Raw genomic sequence first — 20,072 nt, forward strand, 5'->3', positions numbered from 1 at the left:
AGGCCCTTGTTCTGATGGGCGCATCTGGATTCTCCTTTAGAGGGAAGTTAATACTCCTTGCTTCTCTGTCCTGGTCCATAAAGGGGTGGGTACAGCTTTTCCACCCCAACCTGGGGCATGTATCTGCTTCAAGGATGGATACTTGATCTACCCAAACCAGTGGGAGTCTACCCTGGGACTTTTGCTGGAAGTACTGGAAAACAGGGGTCCTCCTCTTTCCTGGGGGCTGTTAAGTTATAAGCTAATAGGACAAAATCTTATTTTGTCTTTGCCACCACAAGAGGAACAGCTGCCCAATTACAAAGATTCCACCAAGGGAAGCAGAGCAAAAAGGCAGAGACAGTTGTTTGAGAATCCAGATCTACCTGGGCCTTAAGTCGCTGGACTTCTCAATTCTATAAACCACTATGTCCTTTTGTTTGAAAAATTTACTAACCAGAACTGAGGTTCTATTACTCATAACCCAATGTCAACTCCTCTGTTTCACATATAAGAGACTGAGACCCAGGGAGAAACTGATTTAGCCCAAATCACACAGCTTACCAGTCACAACAGAGGCAGAGCCAGGCCTCAGGACTCCAGACCCCTACTTCAACCCTCTGCAGTCCACAACAACCGCCCTCTCACGTGCTCCCCAATTTCACAGCCTGACAGTCAGGACTTCACCAGCCAAGGCCCTTGTTCTCCATTCTCCTTCCCACACAATCACAAGCCTGCTTGGAGGCAGGCCCCATGGCCACCAGCCCTGCCCCTGGACGCACCACATCCCTCTCCTCATTGTGCTCATCCTTGACAATGAAGATCATATCGAAGCGTGACAAGATGGTGGGCATGAAGTCAATGTTGTCCTCTCCCTTTGTCTCATCCCAGCGGCCGAACACTGAGTTGGCAGCAGCCAGGACGGAGCAGCGTGAGTTCAGGGTGGTGGTGATCCCGGCCTAAGAGGCAACAGATGATGAGAAGGGGGAGGAGATGGCAAAGATGCCTTCTTACATACATGCTTACACACACACACACACACACACACGCATGATTCCAGGCCTGGGCAAAGAGAACCTGGTCCCAGCCAATCAGGGCAGCCTGAGGACAGCTGGGCCAGGCTGGGCTGCTGCAGGCTGGGCTCTCCATGGAGGGCCACTCACCTTGGCGATAGAGATGGTCTGCTGCTCCATGGCTTCATGGATTGCCACACGGTCATCTTCTCGCATCTAAGTGGAAGAGAGAAATGTCATCAGACCTACTAAAGTGAGCGAGCAGGGAGCAGTGGCAGCAGGAAAACTAACGGCAGGCCCTACTCCTGAATACCAGCTCCATGCAAGGCCAATGGCAGCTGGTAACCAGGTCGCCTCTAATCACAGGAACAACTGTGTGGGCTTGCCTTTCTTCTCCCCACTCTTCAGATATGGGAATTGAGGCTTGGAGAGGTTAAGCAACTTCCCACAGTTACCCTAGAGTGACAGGCCCAGGGGTTGAAAACATGTCTCTCAAGTCAGAGGTGATTTCTGCTGGCTGAGCACAGGAGGTCACATACCCTGGTGCCACCCACCATTTGGCTACTACCCATCTCATTAGACTCACCTTGTCAAACTCGTCAATACAGACGACCCCACCATCAGCCAGGACCATGGCTCCACCCTCCATGATGAAATTCCGAGACGAAGGGTCCCTCATCACTGAGGCTGTCAGTCCGGCTGCGCTGCTGCCTTTCCCAGACGTGTATACCTGGGGCAGTGGGGAGGTGTCAGGGCCCAATAACAGCTCCATGCTTTGACCCCAGTAAGTCAAAAAGACCCACTGAGGTTGTTATTTGCCCAAGGTCACACATCAAACTGGCTGCAGAGTATAGAACAGGACTCAAGGCTCCAACTCAGTGCGTCTCCCTCTGGAAAGGGAGGCTGCCCTGGGCCTCGGTGTGCCCAGATGTTCTCCCCGCTCAGGGCATCACATCCATGGCTCACCTGAGCCTCACCACAGCCCTGTGACACAGTCTTGTGGGGCCCGGCTCACAGATGAGCAAACTGAGGCCCAGAGAAGAGGAGTCAGCCTCAGGGCTAGGATAAGGACTCCTGACTCCCAGGAAAAGGCTGCCCCCGTCGTGAGTCCCTTGTCATCTCTACATAGACCTACACGCCACATACTGTCAGAGCCCCTGAAATTGGGAAAGTCCTAACTGAGTTGTCCTTAAGTGCAAAATACTCACGATTTAAGACTCAGAGCTCTTAAGAATGTAAAGTATCTCAATAATCTACATATCAAACATGTTGAAATGAGATATTAGATGTAGCGAGTTAAACAGAGTAACTTCACCTGTTTTCCCTTTCCTCTTTCCCCTTCTTCCTTTTAAATTGAAAAGGGGTCTTGCTACGTTGCCCAAGCTAGTCTCAAACTCCTGGGCTCAAGTGATCCTCCCACCTCAGCCTCCCAAGTAGCTGGAACTGCAGGCATGCACACCACTGCACCCAGCTACTTTTTCATGTGGCTACTAGACAATTCGAGAAGACATACAGGGGCTGCATTTGCAGTTCACGTATTTCTACTGGACAGTGCCAGTGTGGCCAATCTGGCACACTTCCTATCTATCCAAAGACCACCATCTTGCCCTATACAACCCCGCCACTCGGATCATGACAGTCAGACCCTCTCTAGCTCTGATCCCCGCAGTCCTATTCAACAGTACAGCCGAGGACCCAGCTCATCAGACACAGGTTCAATCACATCCTGCGCTAGTGCCACCAGCAGTGAGACCTGGGGCAAGACACTTACCCATTCTGCACCTGAGTTTTCTCACCCATAAGACAGGGGTAATAGTACCTACCGCAGTTGACATGAAGACTAAGTAAATATATATAAGGTATTTCAAGCAGTGCCTGGCCCTTCATTTTAGCTAGCAGTGCCTGGCCCTTCATTTTAGCTATTATTATTATTATTATTATTATTATTATTATTATATTTTTGAAACATGGTCTCACTCTATCACCCAGGTTGGAGTGCAATGGCACAATCTTGGCTCACTGCAACCTCCCCATCCTGGACTTAAGTGATCCTCCCACCTCAGCCTCCCAAGCAGCTGGGACCACAGGTGCATACCATGCCTGGCTAGTTATTTTGTATTTTTAGAAGAAACGGAGTTTCACCATGTTGTCCAGGCTGGTCTCAAACTCCTGAGCTTAAGCAATCTGCCTACCTCGGCCTCCCAAAGTGCTGGTATTACAGGCATGAACCACCATGCCCAGCCAGATTTTAGCTATTACTGGTAACAATATCATTATTTAGCAAATGGATGAACTGGCGCTCAGCGAGACTGGGTGACTTACTCAAAGCACACAGCCAATCACTGGCCAGGGTGAGACCCAAATCCCATCCTGACTCTCAGTCCAGTGTAGTCACCCCCTGCCCCAAACCTACATACACCTGTTGGCTCCTTTCTTCCTCCCATCTCCTCGGCCATCCTGACCACAGCCAAGAGAAATGAGGAAGAGATTCTGGGTAAGCAGTCCACCATAGGTGTCCTGGGGGCCCAGAGGCCCGGCCCTGCCCTGCAGCCTTCCTCCCTGCAAACCAAGGTGGAGAAGGTATCCCAGACCACTCACCCCAATGGGAGAACACTTCTCCACAAACTTCAGAAGCTGGGACTTGGCTGTCCCAGGGTCCCCTAGCATCAGCAGGTTGATGTCTCCTCGGCGAGTAAGTCCATCAGGGAGCCTGGGGGAGGAAGGGTAGATGGACAAGGTGAGAATCCATGAGGGCATCGCATGTGACATGCAGTCACCAGACTGGTGGGCTGGTAGTGTCACCCCAACTATCATGGGCCTCAGAGTTGGCAGCAAGGTAGGGGCTGTGGCCTGAGACCCATGTTCCTACCCAGCTCTGTAGCTCCCAAACCATGCTAGGTCTTGCCTAGCAATGAGGACACAGCTTGCCTCCCAGAAGAGGAGGGTTAAGGGAAATGGCTCTTATGGCTGTGCTCGGATACACCCAGCATCTGAGTAACGTTCCACCCAGCTGGAAAGAAAGGACAGGGAACTGTCTGTGGGCTGTGCATGGTGTGGCAGAACAAGCACCATGACAGCAGGCTCCTGGTTCCCCTGCATGTGCTGAGAAGCAAGTCCCTTTAGCTCTCTATGCCTCAGTTCCCTCATCCACAAAATGGGCACAACAGCTGCGTTCTCAACAGGTTACTGTGAGGACTGACTGGGCTTCAGACACATAAAGCACGCAGAAGAATGCCTGTGCATAGGAAGAATACAGTAAATGGCAGCTGCTAATACTATCTCTTAAAGAACATTATGTATGCTTTGGAAACTATAAAATCAGAGCTACTGTCCATAACTCTGATTTTATAGTTTCCAAAGGATAATAATGTTCTTTAAGAGTCAGTTTTCTCACCTGTTCCATTCATTGGAAACCTGGGTTCAAAAAAAAGTGACTCTCACTCCAGGTACCTGCATGACCCCAAGCTCGATGCTGAGATTTAAGACCTGGTACCTGCATGACCCCAAGCTCAGGGTTGAGATTTAAGACCTGGTACCTGCATGACCCCAAGCTCAGTGCTGAGATTTAAGTTCTGGTACCTGCATGACCCCAAGCTCAGTGCTCTCCCACTACATTTGCCAGGTCACCAGTCCTCCCCCTGGCCAGGGTCAGGGCATCGCAGAGACAGGTGCGCAGATCAACCACTAGCCAGCTGATGGCAAGCTTGGGGGCTGGCAAAGGTGCCTGGCAGACTGAGGGGCCCAGGAGACACAAGAGTGTCCAGTCCTGATTTTCCAGCAATTATCCTACCATGAACCCCATCACCAGCTGCCTCCCCAAACCCAAGGGAACTCAAGCCCCCTACCTCTTTCGGGAGCCCCCAAAGAGCAGGCAGGCAATGGCCTTCTTCATGTCCGTGCCCCCAAAGATGGAGGGGGCGATGCTCTTGGAGATGACCTCATAGACATTGGGGAGGGCGGCCAGGCGACGGAACTCCTCCTCCTCCTGCGGGCTCACAGCCCCAGCAAAGCTGCGGCCTGGGTAGGCAAAGCAGGCGCTTGAGTGAGTACAAGGGAGCTTCCAGCCCACTGCCCATCCTGGCACCAGCTCAGGGACCTCCCAGAGGGCAGAGCCCTTAGGGCCAGGACAGCACAACCTGTCTGAGTAAATAGAGATCCCAGCTCTCAAGCCCTCAAGAGTGGCCCTGGTGTGTTCCAGGGTCCAAAAGGTGAGGGCAGGTGGGCAGGGGGGTTCTGAGGAAACAGAGGGCCAGATGGCATAGGACCTTGGAAACCACTGGAAAGTTTCCCCTTTCAGCTGAGGAGTGACATAGTGTCTTGGTCTTGACAGCATCGCTCACTGGCTGCTGCACAACACAGAAGGTAGGGGCAAGGTGGAGACAGACACTAGGGAGGATTACGGTGATCCAGGGAGGGCTGACAAAGGCTCAGAGCAGGTGGTGAAGTGGTCAGATCCTGGACATGTTTTAAAGGTGGAGCCGGCCGGAGTTCCTGAGTGATTAGATGTGGGGCATGAGAGAAAAGAGCACCAAGGATGGCTTGGGGGTTTTTGTCTGAGCAACTGAAAGGGTGGAGATGGGAAGACTGAGAGGAGCCAGTCTGAGAGTGGGGAAAGGGGAGCTTAGCTTCAGCCATGGAAAGTTCAAGATGCCTTTCAGATATCTAAGTGAACATGTCAAGTCAGCAGTTGGTTATTAGTCTGGAACATGGGGAGAAGCCCAGGCTAGAAACGGAAATGTGAGAGCTCCTTGCCTGTCAGTGGTTTTAAAGCTGTAATAATCTAGGCAGTTTGTGTAAATGTAAATGTGGGGTGGGCCATGGACTGAGCCCTGGGGAAGCCACTCCCCCAAATCAACTCACTGCAGCCAGGGGGCTGCAACAAACCTGAAAACCCTCAAAGTGGCCCCTGCTGCCCTCAGGTATAAGCAGGAGGTCCCTATCTGGGCACTCAAGGCTTCTTACACCGCCCGGTCCCTCATCCCCTGGACTCCCACTCGGCCCTCCAGCCACTGAGTACCTTGCCCAGGCTGGGGTCTTCACCTGCTCCTGCCATCCCCTCCCGCCTGGAAGTTCTTCCACACCCACCACTCTTCAAAGCCCAGCTCAGGTTAACCTCCTTCCAGAAAACGTTCCCCAAGGCCCAGCCCCCACCTCCTCCTTCTCCTTTAGCACCTCCTTGGAACTGCATGATCCACATCTGCTGCCACTTTACCCACATGTCCCCAGGGGTCTCTGTTTTCTTATTTCTCCAACTAGACGCTAAGTGCCTGCCCACCTGGAACCCCACATTTCACTTCTCTTGCATCTCCTGTCACAGAAGTGAAGACGGGGCATTCAGTAATTCCCCAGTGATTTGACCTCAGTCCTTCTGCCTTAATGCTGCAAGTAGGCAAACACCTTCAGCCCAGGAGCCACCGGAAGGACCAACATGTGGAAGTTCCGGGGATCACTCAATATAAAAATGAACGTTCAAATGATATGAGCAACACAAGGATATCCTGGGCTACCTCATGAAGTAACGGCCTGCCTGTTACCAGAAGTACGCAAGCACAGCCTTTTGGCAGGGCTCAGCCAGGACCCCAAAGCCAACTCACCAGAGCCATCCGTGTCCACCTGGATGCCCAGGACACGGATATAGGAGCTTCGGATGCCCACGCCCACCCTGTCACGGCCCCTGCTGGAGGTCAGGCCAAACTTCTTGATGGAGTAGATGCCCATGATGGTAACCCTGTTCCCAGGGACGACCTTGTCACACAGGTACCTGAGAGGAGGGGAGAGGAGAAAGGAGAAAAGGTGAGATTCTGACTTGGACAGCAAGTCTCTGACTCCACCCATCCCCAGGACGCTCAGGGTCCACCTCAGCGTTTAACCCACAGGCACACGCTGAGCTGGCTCCATCCCCATGGAGCCCAGAGAATGGCCTCTCTCCCCTCATCACTCCCCAGCCCAAGCTCAGCTGCTTGGAGGATGGTGTTGCCGACGGTGACAGTCAAACAGAAAGGCAGGTGGTGGCCTGACTCTCGCTGAACTCGCTAACTCATTTGTACGCTGGTTTAGAAGGAGGCTTAGTGCCAGCCCACAGCGCCCTCCAAAAGCCCCATCTCCACGTGTCTGCCGTCAGCTAGCCGTGTGGTGCCCTTTAGCCTCTCACGGCAAGCCTTCCTCTTCATGCCCTCCAGCCTCCTTGAGGAGCCACTTGCCCTTTCTGCCTCTTCATGGCTCTGTGAACTCATTTTGCCTCTGGGTTTTCATTTCCTCTTTCAAAAGTGAGATGTTGAAACAGGGAAGTCTCCAAGTCCCCTAGTCAGAGCCAGTGTGGTGTAGAGGGACACTTAGTAGCTGTGTGACCTCAAAGAAGTCATTGTACCTCTCTGAGCCTAGGGGGGTGATAAAGTGACCTGCCTCTGATGTTGTAGAGTCAGGTGAGGCAGCAGACATAGAAGTGTTTTATATCATCAGGCGTCACAGCTCCAGAAAAGACCATCATCGTCATTCCATGAGCCTCAACTCCCCTCTTCCCATACCCACTTCATAAGTTTTCAGGATTCGTGAACTGCTTGGAAAATCACACATCCTGAGGATGTAATCTGCACGAAGGAATTGTGCTAAACACTTGACATGCATTTTCAAGCAGCCCTCTGAGAGATTAAGGACTGTCCTTATCCTCATTTTACTGATGAGGCAACTGAAGTTTGACAAAGTCACATAATGCCCAAGAGAGCAAGAGCCTGACTCCTCCATACTCTGTTGCCACTAATGAAGTTACTAGAAGCTATGGATCCACTCTCCTCAGAACATCTGCCTGCAATTTCAGGATATGCAAGTCCAGGTTAGAGCCCTAATCAAAGATCTCAAAACCTTCCACCCTGGTTACTATGGGGGCCCAAGCCCAGCACCCTCTCCTCCTCAGTAGAATCTTTTTTTGTTTCCTTTTTGAGACAGAGTCTCACTCTGTCGCCCAGGCTAGAGTGGAGCGGTGTAATCACAACTCACGCAACCTCAGCCTCCTGGGCTCAAGTGATTCTCCCACCTTAGCCTCCCAAGTAGCTGGGATTATAGATGTCTGCCCCAATACCCAACTAATAACATTTTTTTTTTGCTTTAAGATACAGGGTCTCACTATGTTGCCCAGGCTGGTCTTGAATTCCTGGCCTCAAGCAATCCTCCTGTCTCAACCTCTCCAAGTGCTGGGATTACAGGCATGAGCCACCATGGCTGTTCGGCAGAATCTTAACAGAAAGCCTGGGGTAGGAGGTGGGGTGTCAGGCTGGGAAGAGGCTTTCCCAGCTATTGGTTATCTAGCTATGAATCCTGGGCCTGTTATCCTGGGAAGAACACAGACTTTGGAAAGCAACAGACACAGGCTGAAATCCTGGCTCTCCTCCACACAGGAAGTCATTTAACCTCTCCAAGTTACATTTCCTCATCTGCAAAATCGGGTTGACATGCCCCTGCAGATTATGGAAAGATGAGATGAGAGGAACTTATGGAAGCATTAGGCACAGAGCACGTGCTCTGCAACTGGCCACCTTCTTCCACCCCACTCACCCTGCTCCAGATGACCCAGTCCCAACACTCGGGTTAGGGCCACGGCTGGGACATCCACCCTTGTAGATGCCCACCTCCCAGCCCCTGTCTGCCTCACCTGTCACAGTAGAGCTGCATGTGTCTGGGCATCTCCCCGTGGGGGACTGCATCAGGCAGCTCCTGCAGCTTCAGGGTCTGGAAGTCCACGCATTTGCATTTGTCGGGCATGATGAAGTACGGGTCCAGTGGGCACTTGGGGCGCCCAGCCTGATCTCTGTACAGGGGAAGGGAAAAGTCACCAGAGCTACCCAGAGAATCCAAAGCAGGGCTCATTCATCCCAGGAGCCAGCCAGATGTTGCCAGCAGCAATCTACGGGGTCTCCAGGATAAGGTGGAGAAAAGCCCTAAAGGAAGGTAACGCTGACGGACCCAGCACTGGACTAAGAGTCCAGGGAACTGCTTGAGGCTGGGTTCTTCCATTAACTTGCTGAGGAGGCAGACAGGTCACAGTCGGTCTTCTTGCAGGGTCTTGGTGTCCTCATGGGTGAAGAAAAGCTAGTTCATCAATTCTCTTACTAAAGCCCCACTCAAATCCCAAGATCTTTTCCAGTGAGATTCCAAGCACTTCTAGACCATTCTGAGGGTTTAAGCCTCTATGTATCCCTAGGTAATTATGTCATTATTCAATAAATATTGTAGCAACATAAAGAAGCAAACATCATAGCAAAACCTATGTGTCTGGCACTATTCCAGGTGCAGTGGGCACAGCAGTGAATAATATGTCCCTGCTCCTGTGGAGCCTAAGTTCCTATCAAGGGAGGCTGAAAAGACATACAAGCAAATAACCACATAACAGAGTGACAGCTACATGCTGTGAAGAAAAGTAAAAAAGTAGGCAGGTATGGGAGAGACCAGGTGTGTGTGCACCAAACTGACGACAAAGGGTCGCCAAGATGCCCCTGATGAGGGGACATGTGAAGAGGAGCCTAAAGAAGTGAGGACCCAGACTATGGCGGCCTGAGGAACAGCACTCCCAGTGGAGGAAACAGCAAGGTCAAAGGCCATGAGACTGGGGATAGTCAGTGTATTCCAGGAACAGGAAGGAGGCAGTGCAGCCAGGCCTGGAGAGAGGAGGGGCAGCGAGGCCTGGGGGAGCCCGGAGCAGACCCTGGTGGGCCATGCAGGACTTGACTAAAAAGTACATGACTGGACCACCTGCAGTGTCAAGGGACACCTGGCTGCTGGGTAGAAAACAGACTGAGGGGGCAGAGGGTGGATGCAGGGAATCAAGGAGGAGGTGCCGCGCCACTCCAGGTGAGAGATGCCAACAGCATGGATTGAGGCAGCTCTGCCGTCCCGGAAAGCTGAGGAGGCACCAGTGAAGAAGCCAAGAAAGAGCAGCCAGTGAAGAGGGCGGGGCTCCTTCAGACTGGGGTCAGCAAATGTTTTCTAGAAAGGGCCAGAAGGTGTGTATTCCAGGTTCTGCAAGCCAAGAGGCCACACACTCTGCCTTTGTAGTGTGAAGAGCTGTGGGCAATACTTGAATGAATGATCATGTTCCTGGGCCATAGGGTCAGCAGACTAGATCTGGCCTAGTGAGCAAACCATAGTTTGCTTCAGAAGATTCCAAGTACTCATTCTACTGGGCTGCTTTTCCCTCCCAACCCTGGGTTCCCTACAAGGCTGTCTGGGTATCCTGGTGAGACAGAACTCATCAATGTAGAGGGACACTGTTCAGAGTGTCTCAGAGCCACAGGGCATCAGATCTGTGCCAATCCTAAGGGCACACCCCTGCCCAGTCCATCCCAGTGGGTCTCTAGAAGCAGCTACAGGTAGTGCTTGCTACTTGTTCTCATCCTTTCTGATCTTCACTCAGGTCACCTCCCACAGTCCTTTTTGGCCACACACTCACGTGTTGCACTTCCTGGGCAGGGCATAGCCCTCCAGGCCAGGGCGCATGGCAATGTTGGTGAGGGTGTTGCGGCAGCTGCGGCACTGGATAGAGATGCGGGTGGCCTTGGCACGGACCGCAGACGCTGCGATGATGATGCCGGGGATCTTCACCAGGTGTGACATCATGTCCGACTGTAACAGAGCCATCGGGAGGCTTGTTGGTTAAGGGGAGCCAGGACACACCTGAGATATGCCAGTAAATGTCCTGGGCAGGGGCCTGAAGGAGGTGGGCACAGAGCTGCAGGGAGAGCCACAGCTCTTCTGTTCAGCTCCAAAACTGCTCCCAGAGCACCCACCCAGTGCCAGGCTACCTGGACCCGGGGGTTCACATGGCAAAATAGTTTCGGATCAAATTATGTGATGTATGGGACTTGTTTCAAAAGAACTCCAGGGCCACAAATGAAACAAGATTTGGCCTCTATGGATCACCTGAGGTCAGGAGTTCAAGACCAGCCTGGCCAACATAGTGAAACCCCGTCTCTACTAAAAATTAGCTGGGCATGGTGGTGTGTGCCTGTAATTCCAGGCACTTGGGAGGCTGAGGCAGGAGAATTGCTTGAACCCAGGAGGCGGAGGGCGCAGTGAGCCGAGATCACGCCACTGCGCTCCAGCCTGGCAACAAGAGCAAAAACTCCACCTCAAAAAAAAAAAAATTTGGCCTCTAATTGATCATTATCAAGCTGGGTGGTGAGTACAAGAGGATTCGTTATACTGTTCTCTTTATATTCTAATGTTTGAATTATCCGTAATAAAAAGTAAAACATAAATTCTCAGCCAATCTGCTCCTCCCTATGGTCAGCCCTCGCCCTTCACAAAGCCCCAAGCCACTAGTGTACAGGACTGGGACAGTCTCTCTCCACCTTGTCTCCATTTCTCAACGCCCTCCTCGGGCTGAACAAGAGAACCCGACATGAGCAGAAGTTTGGCTGGGGCTCTCAAAGAAACCAGGAAGAGGCTGTGGGAAGCAGAAGCGAGGCTGGGGAGGCGTAATTCAAGGCTCCATGCCTGCGTCATTACAGTGAAGTGGCCATCACCACCTCAACCTAGCACCTGGTCAGTCTCAGCATAGTGGATGGCGGGATGCAATGAGGGATCCAGCATCACCCACAAGCATTCTTGCCCAGTATGTGAAATCGAAACACCGTCAGGCCTTTGCATCTAACTTCCAGGTTCCAAAAATCACAGAGGGGGAAGGGGCATGTTTTAACCACCCCAAGGAGGCCTTCAGATAAATCCAAAAGGCAGCACATTCTACCGGATAATGGCCCCTGTTTCTTCAGCAAATCAATAATGTCTTTGTGAAAGAACTTACACCCAGAGTAAAGGAAGTTGCTCTGGATTGAAAGAGACTTAAATAATCCAATACATACAATGCCTGGTCCTGGCTGAGACACACAAGCTGTAAGAGGCATGTGAGGTAATTAGATCAATCTGAACCTAGACCGCATATTCAATGATACTAAGAGATCTTTGATGTTTCTGATGATGGTATTGAGAGTATGTAAGAAAACTTTTTTTTTTTCAGGATAAAGTGTCATATCTGTAATTTATTTTTCATTTTTGGAGACAGGGTCTTGCTCTGTCACCCAGGCTGAAGTGCCGAGAGGCACAATCAGAGCTCACTGTAACCTCAAACTCCTGGGCCCCTTGATCCTCCCACTTCAGCTTCCCAAGTGGCTTGGACTATAGGCATACGCCTCCATACCTAGCTTTGTTGCTTTGTTTTTGTTTTTTGTTTTTTTGTTCTTTTGGAGAGCCAGGGTCTCAAACTCCTGGTATCAAGCAATCTTCCTCCCTCGGCCTCTCAAAGTGCTAAGGTTAGAGGCATGAGCCACTGTGCGTCACTTTAAAATTCCTTAGCAAAAAATAAAAAGGACAAAATAGGAAACAATGCAAAATGTTAATTATTAAATCTAGGTGAAGCTATATGGGGTTCATTATACTACTCTCTGCTTTTGGGTGTGTAATTTTTCATAACGAAAAGTAAAAAAAAACAAGAAAAGTTCCTTTTGTCTCCAAGAGGAGACAGGTTCAGAAAGGTCAAGTGCCTTGCTCAAGGTCACACCGCTGGCACTCCGGTCTGCCTGCATCCAAAGCCCTCTGTACCACGCAGCAGCCACTGCCCCCCGACCCACCTTCAGGCTACGAATGCTGGAAGGGCTGGCATCTGACTTGAGCATGACCTGGATGTCCTGGAGTACCTCCTCCCCTGAAGGCCGGGGCCGGGTCACCTCATCAGCTACTTCCTTGGCAGCTTCCTCAAGCTGGAGAAAGGGAAGAGCACAGGCTGTTAGTAACTGGGGCAGAGCAGCCCTGGGGAGCTCAGGGATGGGGTCCCACTCACCAGCTGCAGGTGCTCGGCTGGCTGCTTGTACAAGTAGTCGGCCAGGTCCTCATCAAAGCTGGCCAGATCCTCCATCTCCACCTCAATCCAGTACTCCCCCAGGTTGTAATGCCGCTTGAGTTCATCCCTGGAGTGGGCACGCAGCAGGGTGGGGCAGGAAGGGTGCAAAGAAGAGGAAACCAACACTGGTTGAAGTGTGCCTGCACCCCTGAATCTGCCCACACCACAGCCAGCATGACCTCACCATTCCTCTTCCCAAACACGCATCTAATTCCAGATCCATTATTTAACCCCGCAGAGGCTACTCACTGCTGGCACAGGCATGCCCTAAAGAAAGCTCCAGGCCGGGCGCAGTGGCTCAAGCCTGTAATCCTAGCACTTTGGGAGGCCGAGACGGGCGGATCACGAGGTCAGGAGATCGAGACCATCCTGGCTAACACGGTGAAACCCCGTTTCTACTAAACAAATACCAAAAAAATTAGCCGGACGTGGTGGTGGGCGCCTGTAGTCCCAGCTACTCGGGAGGCTGAGGCAGGAGAATGGCGTGAACCCGAGAGGCGGAGCTTGCAGTGAGCTGAGATCTGGCCACTGCACTCCAGCCTGGTCGACAGAGCGAGACTCCGTCTCAAAAAAAAAAAAAGAAAGCTCCATGGAAGGGGTTCACAAGATAGTCAAAGGATGTTTCAACACTCAGGCCAGTGTGCACAAAACAAACCAGTTCTGTCACTGAAGGACTCCGCGGAGCCTTTAACTTACTCTTGGAGACTGACAATGCACACACCTCAAACTTGGGGCCCAGCGCAGTGGCTCATGCCTGTAATCCCAACACTTTGGGAGGCTGAGGAGGGTGGATTACTTGAGACCAGGAACTCAACACCATCCTGGGCAACATGGCAAAACCCAGTCTCTACTAAAAATACAAAGATTAGCCAGGCATGGTAGCGTAAGTCTGTAGTGCCAGCTACTGATGCATGAGAATCGCCTGAACCCGAGGTGGAGGCTGCAGTGACCAGAGGTCTTGCCAGGGCACTCCAGCCTGGGTGACAGACTGAGACTCTGACTCAAAAAAAAAACAAAAAAAACCAAAAAAAAAGGTATCAGCCTTGCCAACATGGAGAAACCCCATCTCTACTAAAAATACTTTTAAAAAACTAGGTGGGTGTGGTGATGGAAGCCTGAAATCCCAGCAACTCAAGGGACTTAGGTAGGAGAATCACTTGAACCCAGGAGGCAAAGGTTGCAGTGAGCCGAGATCATGCCACCGCACTCAAGCCTGGGTGACAGAGCGAGATTCTATCTCAAAAAAAACCCCAAAAACAATTAAAAAAACTGGAGGCGCCGAGGCAGCAGATAACACATCTGCCTTATCAACGTCTGGTCAGACTCCACTTTTTGTTTTTTTTAAAATAGACACTCCGCCGAGCGCGGTGGCTCAAGCCCGTAATCCCAGCACTTTGGGAGGCCAAGACAGGCGGATCACGAGGTCAGGAGATCGAGACCATCCTGGCTAACACGGTGAAACCCCGTCTCTACTAAAAAATACAAAAAAACTAGCCGGGCGAGGTGGCGGGCGCCTGTAGTCCCAGCTACTCGGGAGGCTGAGGGAGGCTGAGGCAGGAGAATGGCATAAATCCGGGAGGCGGAGCGTGCAGTGAGCCGAGATCCAGCCACTGCACTCCAGTCTGGGCGACAGAGCGAGACTCCATCTCAAAAAAAAAAAAAAATAGAGACTGGGTTTCACTATGTTACCTAGACAGGTTTTGAACTCCCGGGCTCAAATGATCCACTGGCATCGGCCTCCCAGTGTTGCAATTACAAGCAAGAGCCACTGCGTCCCACCCAGATGCTTAGCAGAGCATCCCATAAGACTCCTGTTGCAAGAACACATTTGGGGACCACTGACCAACGCACAGGCTGCTCCCCAGCCTCGCAGTGTCACAGGCCTGAGCCCCGTCTCCCTTATGTCCAGGAGCCAGTAAAATGGCCAGATTGGCACTGAAAGCCGCTTGCTGCGAGGACACCCCAGACCTCTATACAAGCAATTGCTCCTACCTAGACAGAATGCTTTCTACACCTGCAACTCTGCCCTTAGCTCACCGGTCACCTCAAACTTCAGCCCCGCCCTCCGGAAAACTTCCCTAAGTCCTTTCACTTTCCTCCGTGGAGGAAATGACCACCACCGTGGAATTCATCTGTTGGTCTTCACAACTCACTCCCCTGACTTACGAGCTTCTCTAGGACAAGAAGCACGTCTTTTCTTCTTTGTTTTTTTTTTTTTGAGACGGAGTCTCGCTCTGTTGCCCAGACTGGAGTGCAGTGGCCGGATCTCAGCTCACTGCAAGCTCCGCCTCCCGGGTTTTACGCTATTCTCCTGCCTCAGCCTCCCGAGTAGCTGGGACTACAGGCACCCGCCACCTCACCCGGCTAGTTTTTTGTATTTTTTAGTAGAGACGGGGTTTCACCGTGTTAGCCAGGATGGTCTCGATCTCCTGACCTCGTGATCCACCCACCTCGGCCTCCCAAAGTGCTAGGATTACAGGCTTGAGCCACCGCGCCCGGCCGACTTTTCTTCTTTGTATCGCAGTGCCTGGCACACAGGTGGGCGGTATCAGCTGCTACATGAATAAGTGAAAGCAGGAATGGCTTTGCCCATTTCTGGCCTGGTAAGGCCCAGTGACACTGACACCTGGAAGTCACTCGGCTAATAACGGCCCAATGCTGAGCCTGCAACCGCATGTTCTCTGCATGTTCTCTGCATTTTAACGTCTCAGGGATAGAGGCTGGGCCTGTGAGGATTCTCATGATGTCACAGGTCGTACAATCAACTAGAAGCAGGAGCCAGGTCCAGCTTCAGTGCTGCAGCCCAGCACCCAGAACAGTTTCTGGCAGGAAGTACGGTCTCAATCAATGAAGGTGCAAGACTGGTATAAATAAATGAATGAGCAAAGTGAATTGAATCTTAACTGCCATCTTCACCTTTTACACCTACAGGGACCTTGAGTTTGTAAAGTCTCAGACGTGACATGGAAGGATGATAGGAAGCAGATGAACAGGAAGAAGATCTGGATAAAGAACCAAATGGTCCAAGTGGCACTAGCTGGTTGCTGGTGGCCCACTCAACAGGTGACTCTCCCAGAAGTTAACTCCAGGTATAGATAAAATACACAAAACAGGCCGGGCACGGTGGCTCACGCCTGTAATCCCAGCACTTTGGGAGACCAAGGTGGGTGGATCACTTGAGGCCAGGAGTTCGAGACCAGAATGGCCAACATAGCGAAACTCCGTCTCTACTAAAATTACAAAAAATTATCCGGGCATGGTGGTGGCGGGCGCCTGTAGTCCCAGCTACTCGGGAGGCTGAGACACCAGAACTGCTTGAACCCGGGAAGCAGAGATTGCAGTGAGCCGGGAGCGCGCCACTGCACTCCAGCCTGGCGACAAAGCGAGGCTCTGTCTCTAACTAAATAAATAAATGTAAATAAATAAGTAAATAATAAAATAAAATACACAAAGCCTTATACCAAGGGGTGAGGCTGCCGGGATGAGCCCTGTGACCCAGGACCGGCTCTTTCCCCCGTCTGGGCCCATCTGTGCTCGGACTGTCCAGGACTCTAGCAGTCTGGTGGAGGCGTGTGTGCGGCCACACTGCAACTGCGAGCCCCGGCCCCGCAGAAGCCGCACCTGTATTTGAAGGTGAAGCCCGTGCGGTCGGTGCCCACTCGGTACTGCCGAAGGAACTCCTTGAAGCGCCTCTGCAGCTGCGATTTGCGGGCCTGCCCCTCGTCGGCCGCGGCGTCGCCCCCGAAGCTGTCGCTGTAGAAAATGCCAGGATCGTCGAATCCCGACATCACTGCGCCTGGCGTGGGAACAAACGGCCAGAACAAGCTGGGGGCAACGCCTGGCACCTCCTCCCCTCCGACGCCTGGGTCCCTGCCGGGAGTCCGGAGCCGAGGGGACCTGGGCTGCGCTCCCGGACTCCAACCCCAGTTCCCGAGAAACCCCTGTCCCACTCCAACTACGCCCAGAAACCCTGATGCCTGCTGGCCCCCAGTCCCAGTCCCACTGGCCTCACCTCTGGTTTTCCGCACTTTACAAACCAGGGGAGACGAGAACCTCCACGCTCAGCCGCCGAGTTTCGCGGGAAAAACTAGAGGCGGCGTTCGGAAGCCACAGCCGCTGGGCTCCCATTGGTTCGCCGGAGACCCGCGGCCAGCGATTGGGCCGTTCTGAGCCCTCCAGCCCCGCCTCCCGGACGGGCTGCCGAAGATGATTGGCTGCAAGGTGCATTACCTCGCCTCCTTCCGGGCTCCATTTTGTGTGCGGAACAATTTGGCGCGAAACTTCTGGCTGGGAAGGAAGCGGCGGCGCTGGACTGGGCGGACGCAAAAATGGCGGAGGGGCCAGCGCTCGGAGGGTACCTTTATGTGCTTTCTTTTTTGTTTTCTAGTTTTTTTTTCCTAAGGCATGGTGTCGCTCTGTCGCCGAGGATGGAGTGTCGCCGAGGATGGCGCGATCACGGCTCACTGTAGCCTGAACCTTTGGGCTCAAGCGATTCTTCCGCCTCAGCCTCCGGTGTAGCTGGGACCACAGGCGTACGTGATTTTCTTAAAATATTTCATAAAGACGGAGACTCACCATCTTGCCCAGGTCTCGAACACCTGCTCTCAAGCAACCCGCCCGCCTTGGCGTCCCAAAGCACTGGGATTACTGGCCTGAACTACCGGGCCGGGCTTGCGTGTTTTTCTTAAGCCTTCTTTTAAAATCTTATGAAAAAAAAGATAACCCGTTTCATAGCCATAGGGAGAAAAAACTAGAAGCTCAGAAATGATTGGGTCCAGGTGCCCATTTTGCAATGGGAGACCGTGCCCTGAGGAGTAGTCGCTTGCCCGTCTTGAGGCCGGTTCTCTGGGCCTGAGGCTCTGAGGAACCCCTGTCCTCCAGCTGGTGGCGGGACAGGGCGATCGCGACTCACCCGCGTCCCTGACCCGGATTCTCGCAGCCCAACACACTGCTTTTATTTGTTTATTTATCTGTTGAGACGAGTCTCGCTCTGTCGCCCATGATGGAGTGCAGTGGCAATCTCAGCTCACTGCAACATCTACCTCCCCGGTTCAAGCGATTCTCCTGCCTCAGCCTCCCAAGTAGCTGGGACTACAGGCGGACGCCACTACGGCCAGCTGATTTTGTGTTTTTAGCAGAGACAGGGTTTCACCATGTTGTCCACACTGGTCTCGAACTGCTGACCTCAAGTGATCCACTCCCCCTGGCCTCGCAAAGTGCTGGAGTTACAGGCGTGAGCCACCGCGCCCGGCCCGACCTCATTCTGTTTAACAGATGCTTAATTTTCTGTAGTATAGCGACAAAGACTCTCCTTGACCAAACTCTAGCCAGGTTCCTCTGGGCTCCCTTCACTCCTAAGCCTCAACCTTGATCTACAGGCACTGTTAGGAGGCCAAGATGAGAGGATCCCTTGGGTCCAGGAGTTGAGACCAGCCTGGGCAACATAGCAAGATCCTGCCTCTCTAGAAATTTGTTGTTGTTTTTTTTTTCTTTTTTTTGAGACAGAGCCTCACTCTGTCACCCAGGCTGGAGTGCAGTGTGGCATGATCTCCGCTCACTGCAACCTCCACCTCCCAGGTTCAAGCAGTTCTGCTGCCTCAGCCTCCAGAGCAGCTGAGACTACAGGTGGGCACCACCACGCCTGGCTAATTTTTGTATTTTTGTTAGATACGGGGTTCTACCATGTTGGTCAGGCTGATCTCGAACTCCTGACCTCATGATCCGCCCACCTCGGCATACTAAAGTGCTGGGATTACAGGTGTGAGCCACCACACCAGGCCTTTTTTTTGTTATTGTTTGTTTTGTTTGAGACAGAGTCTCGGTCTGTTGCCCAGACTGGAGTGCAATGGCAATTCTAGTTCAAGCAATTCTCCTGCCTCAGCTTCCCAAGTAGCTGGGATTGCAGGTGTGTGCCACCACGCCTGGCTAGTTTTTTGTATTTTTAGTAGAGATGGGGTTTCGCCATGTTGGCCAGCCTCAAACTCCTGACCTCAGGTGATCCACCCGCCTCGGCCTCTCAAGGTGCTGGAATTACAGGCATGAGCCACCGCGCTCACCCTGAAATTTTTTTTTGATTAACTGGGCATGGTGGAGCGCACCTATTGTCCTAGCTACTCAAGAGGCCAAGGTGAGAAGATGGCTTGAGCCCAGGAGTTTGAGACTGCAGTGAGTTTCGGTTGCACCACTGCACTTCAGCCGGAGCAACACAGCGAGACTCATCTCTAAAAAGAAAAAAAGACAAGCCAGGCATGGTGGCTCATGCCTATAATCCGAGCATTTTGGGAGGCTGAGGCGGGAGTTCGAGACCAGCCTGGCCAACATGGTGAAACCCCGTCTCTAGTAAAAATACGAAACAGCCAAGCGTGGTGGCAGGCGCCTGTAATCCCAACTACTTGGGAGGCCAAGGCAGGAGAATTGCTTGAATCTGGGAGGCGAAGGTTGCAGTGAGCCGAGATTATGCCACTGCACTCCAGTCTGGGCGGCAAGAGTGAGACTTGGTCTCAAAAAAAAAGAAAAAAAAAGACTTAAACACTAACAGTTTCTAACAGCTGCTAACATCTCTGAAATGACTCTAGCCAGCCCCCCGCTAAGGTGCCTGCCTGAGAAAACTCAAGGCTTCTGATAAATGTTTACCGTTTATTCCAGGCAACAACTGAGAATGTGACCTCTGTCTCCCAGTCTCTGTGGGAGGCAAAAATTCTAACTTTGATCACTGCCAACTGGCAGACACAGCTAGCCTCAATGCATTTACACTGACTTAACCTTTTGTAATTTTTCACTTCACTGACTCTGCTAATCACTTGCCCACCCCTTCCTCCCTCAATCTTCCTTTTTTTTTTATTTTTTATTTTTTTGAGACAGGGTCTCTGTTGCCAATGCTGGAGTACAGTGGTGCGATCACAGCTCACTGCAGCCTTGACCTCCCAGGCTCATGTGATCCTCCCACCTCAACCTCACCACCACACCCGGCGAATTTATTTATTCATTTGTAGAGATGGGGTTTTACCATATTGCCCAGGCTGGTCAACCTCCCTTTAAAATACCTGTGTACAAATTAAAGCTGAGTTCAGTTCATACTGGACTCTTTTCCGTATTGCAATAAGGAAAAGATCATTACTGATTAAAATCTGTGCTTACCACTTTAACTAGCGTCTGGCTTTGTTCGACAATTGATAAGAAAAAAATATTCAACCATT

General features: G+C 52.0%; 1 protein-coding gene across 2 annotated transcripts in view; it reads right to left on the minus strand.

Annotated features, from left to right (window-relative positions):
• MCM5 (minichromosome maintenance complex component 5) overlaps positions 1–17,034 on the minus strand; it is a 25,318-nt gene extending 8,284 nt beyond the window's left edge. Inside the window, exons 1-11 of one of the 2 annotated variants that reach the window (XM_011978968.1) lie at positions 16,889–17,034; positions 16,498–16,672; positions 12,817–12,943; positions 12,608–12,736; positions 10,432–10,604; positions 8,638–8,793; positions 6,587–6,753; positions 4,838–5,009; positions 3,591–3,702; positions 1,579–1,722; positions 1,143–1,208 (exon numbers count right to left, since the gene is read on the minus strand). In XM_011978968.1, coding sequence (XP_011834358.1) covers positions 1,143–1,208; positions 1,579–1,722; positions 3,591–3,702; positions 4,838–5,009; positions 6,587–6,753; positions 8,638–8,793; positions 10,432–10,604; positions 12,608–12,736; positions 12,817–12,943; positions 16,498–16,664 — 1,413 coding nt within the window. In that variant the 5' untranslated portion in view covers positions 16,665–16,672; positions 16,889–17,034. The remainder of the gene's footprint in view (positions 1–1,142; positions 1,209–1,578; positions 1,723–3,590; positions 3,703–4,837; positions 5,010–6,586; positions 6,754–8,637; positions 8,794–10,431; positions 10,605–12,607; positions 12,737–12,816; positions 12,944–16,497; positions 16,673–16,888) is intronic. The other variant, XM_011978969.1, reaches the window with a different exon arrangement.
• Positions 17,035–20,072: the final 3,038 nt, after the last annotated feature.

This window comes from Mandrillus leucophaeus, unplaced genomic scaffold (genome assembly GCF_000951045.1).
Source record: "Mandrillus leucophaeus isolate KB7577 unplaced genomic scaffold, Mleu.le_1.0 Scaffold2, whole genome shotgun sequence".
NCBI lineage: Eukaryota > Metazoa > Chordata > Mammalia > Primates > Cercopithecidae > Mandrillus > Mandrillus leucophaeus.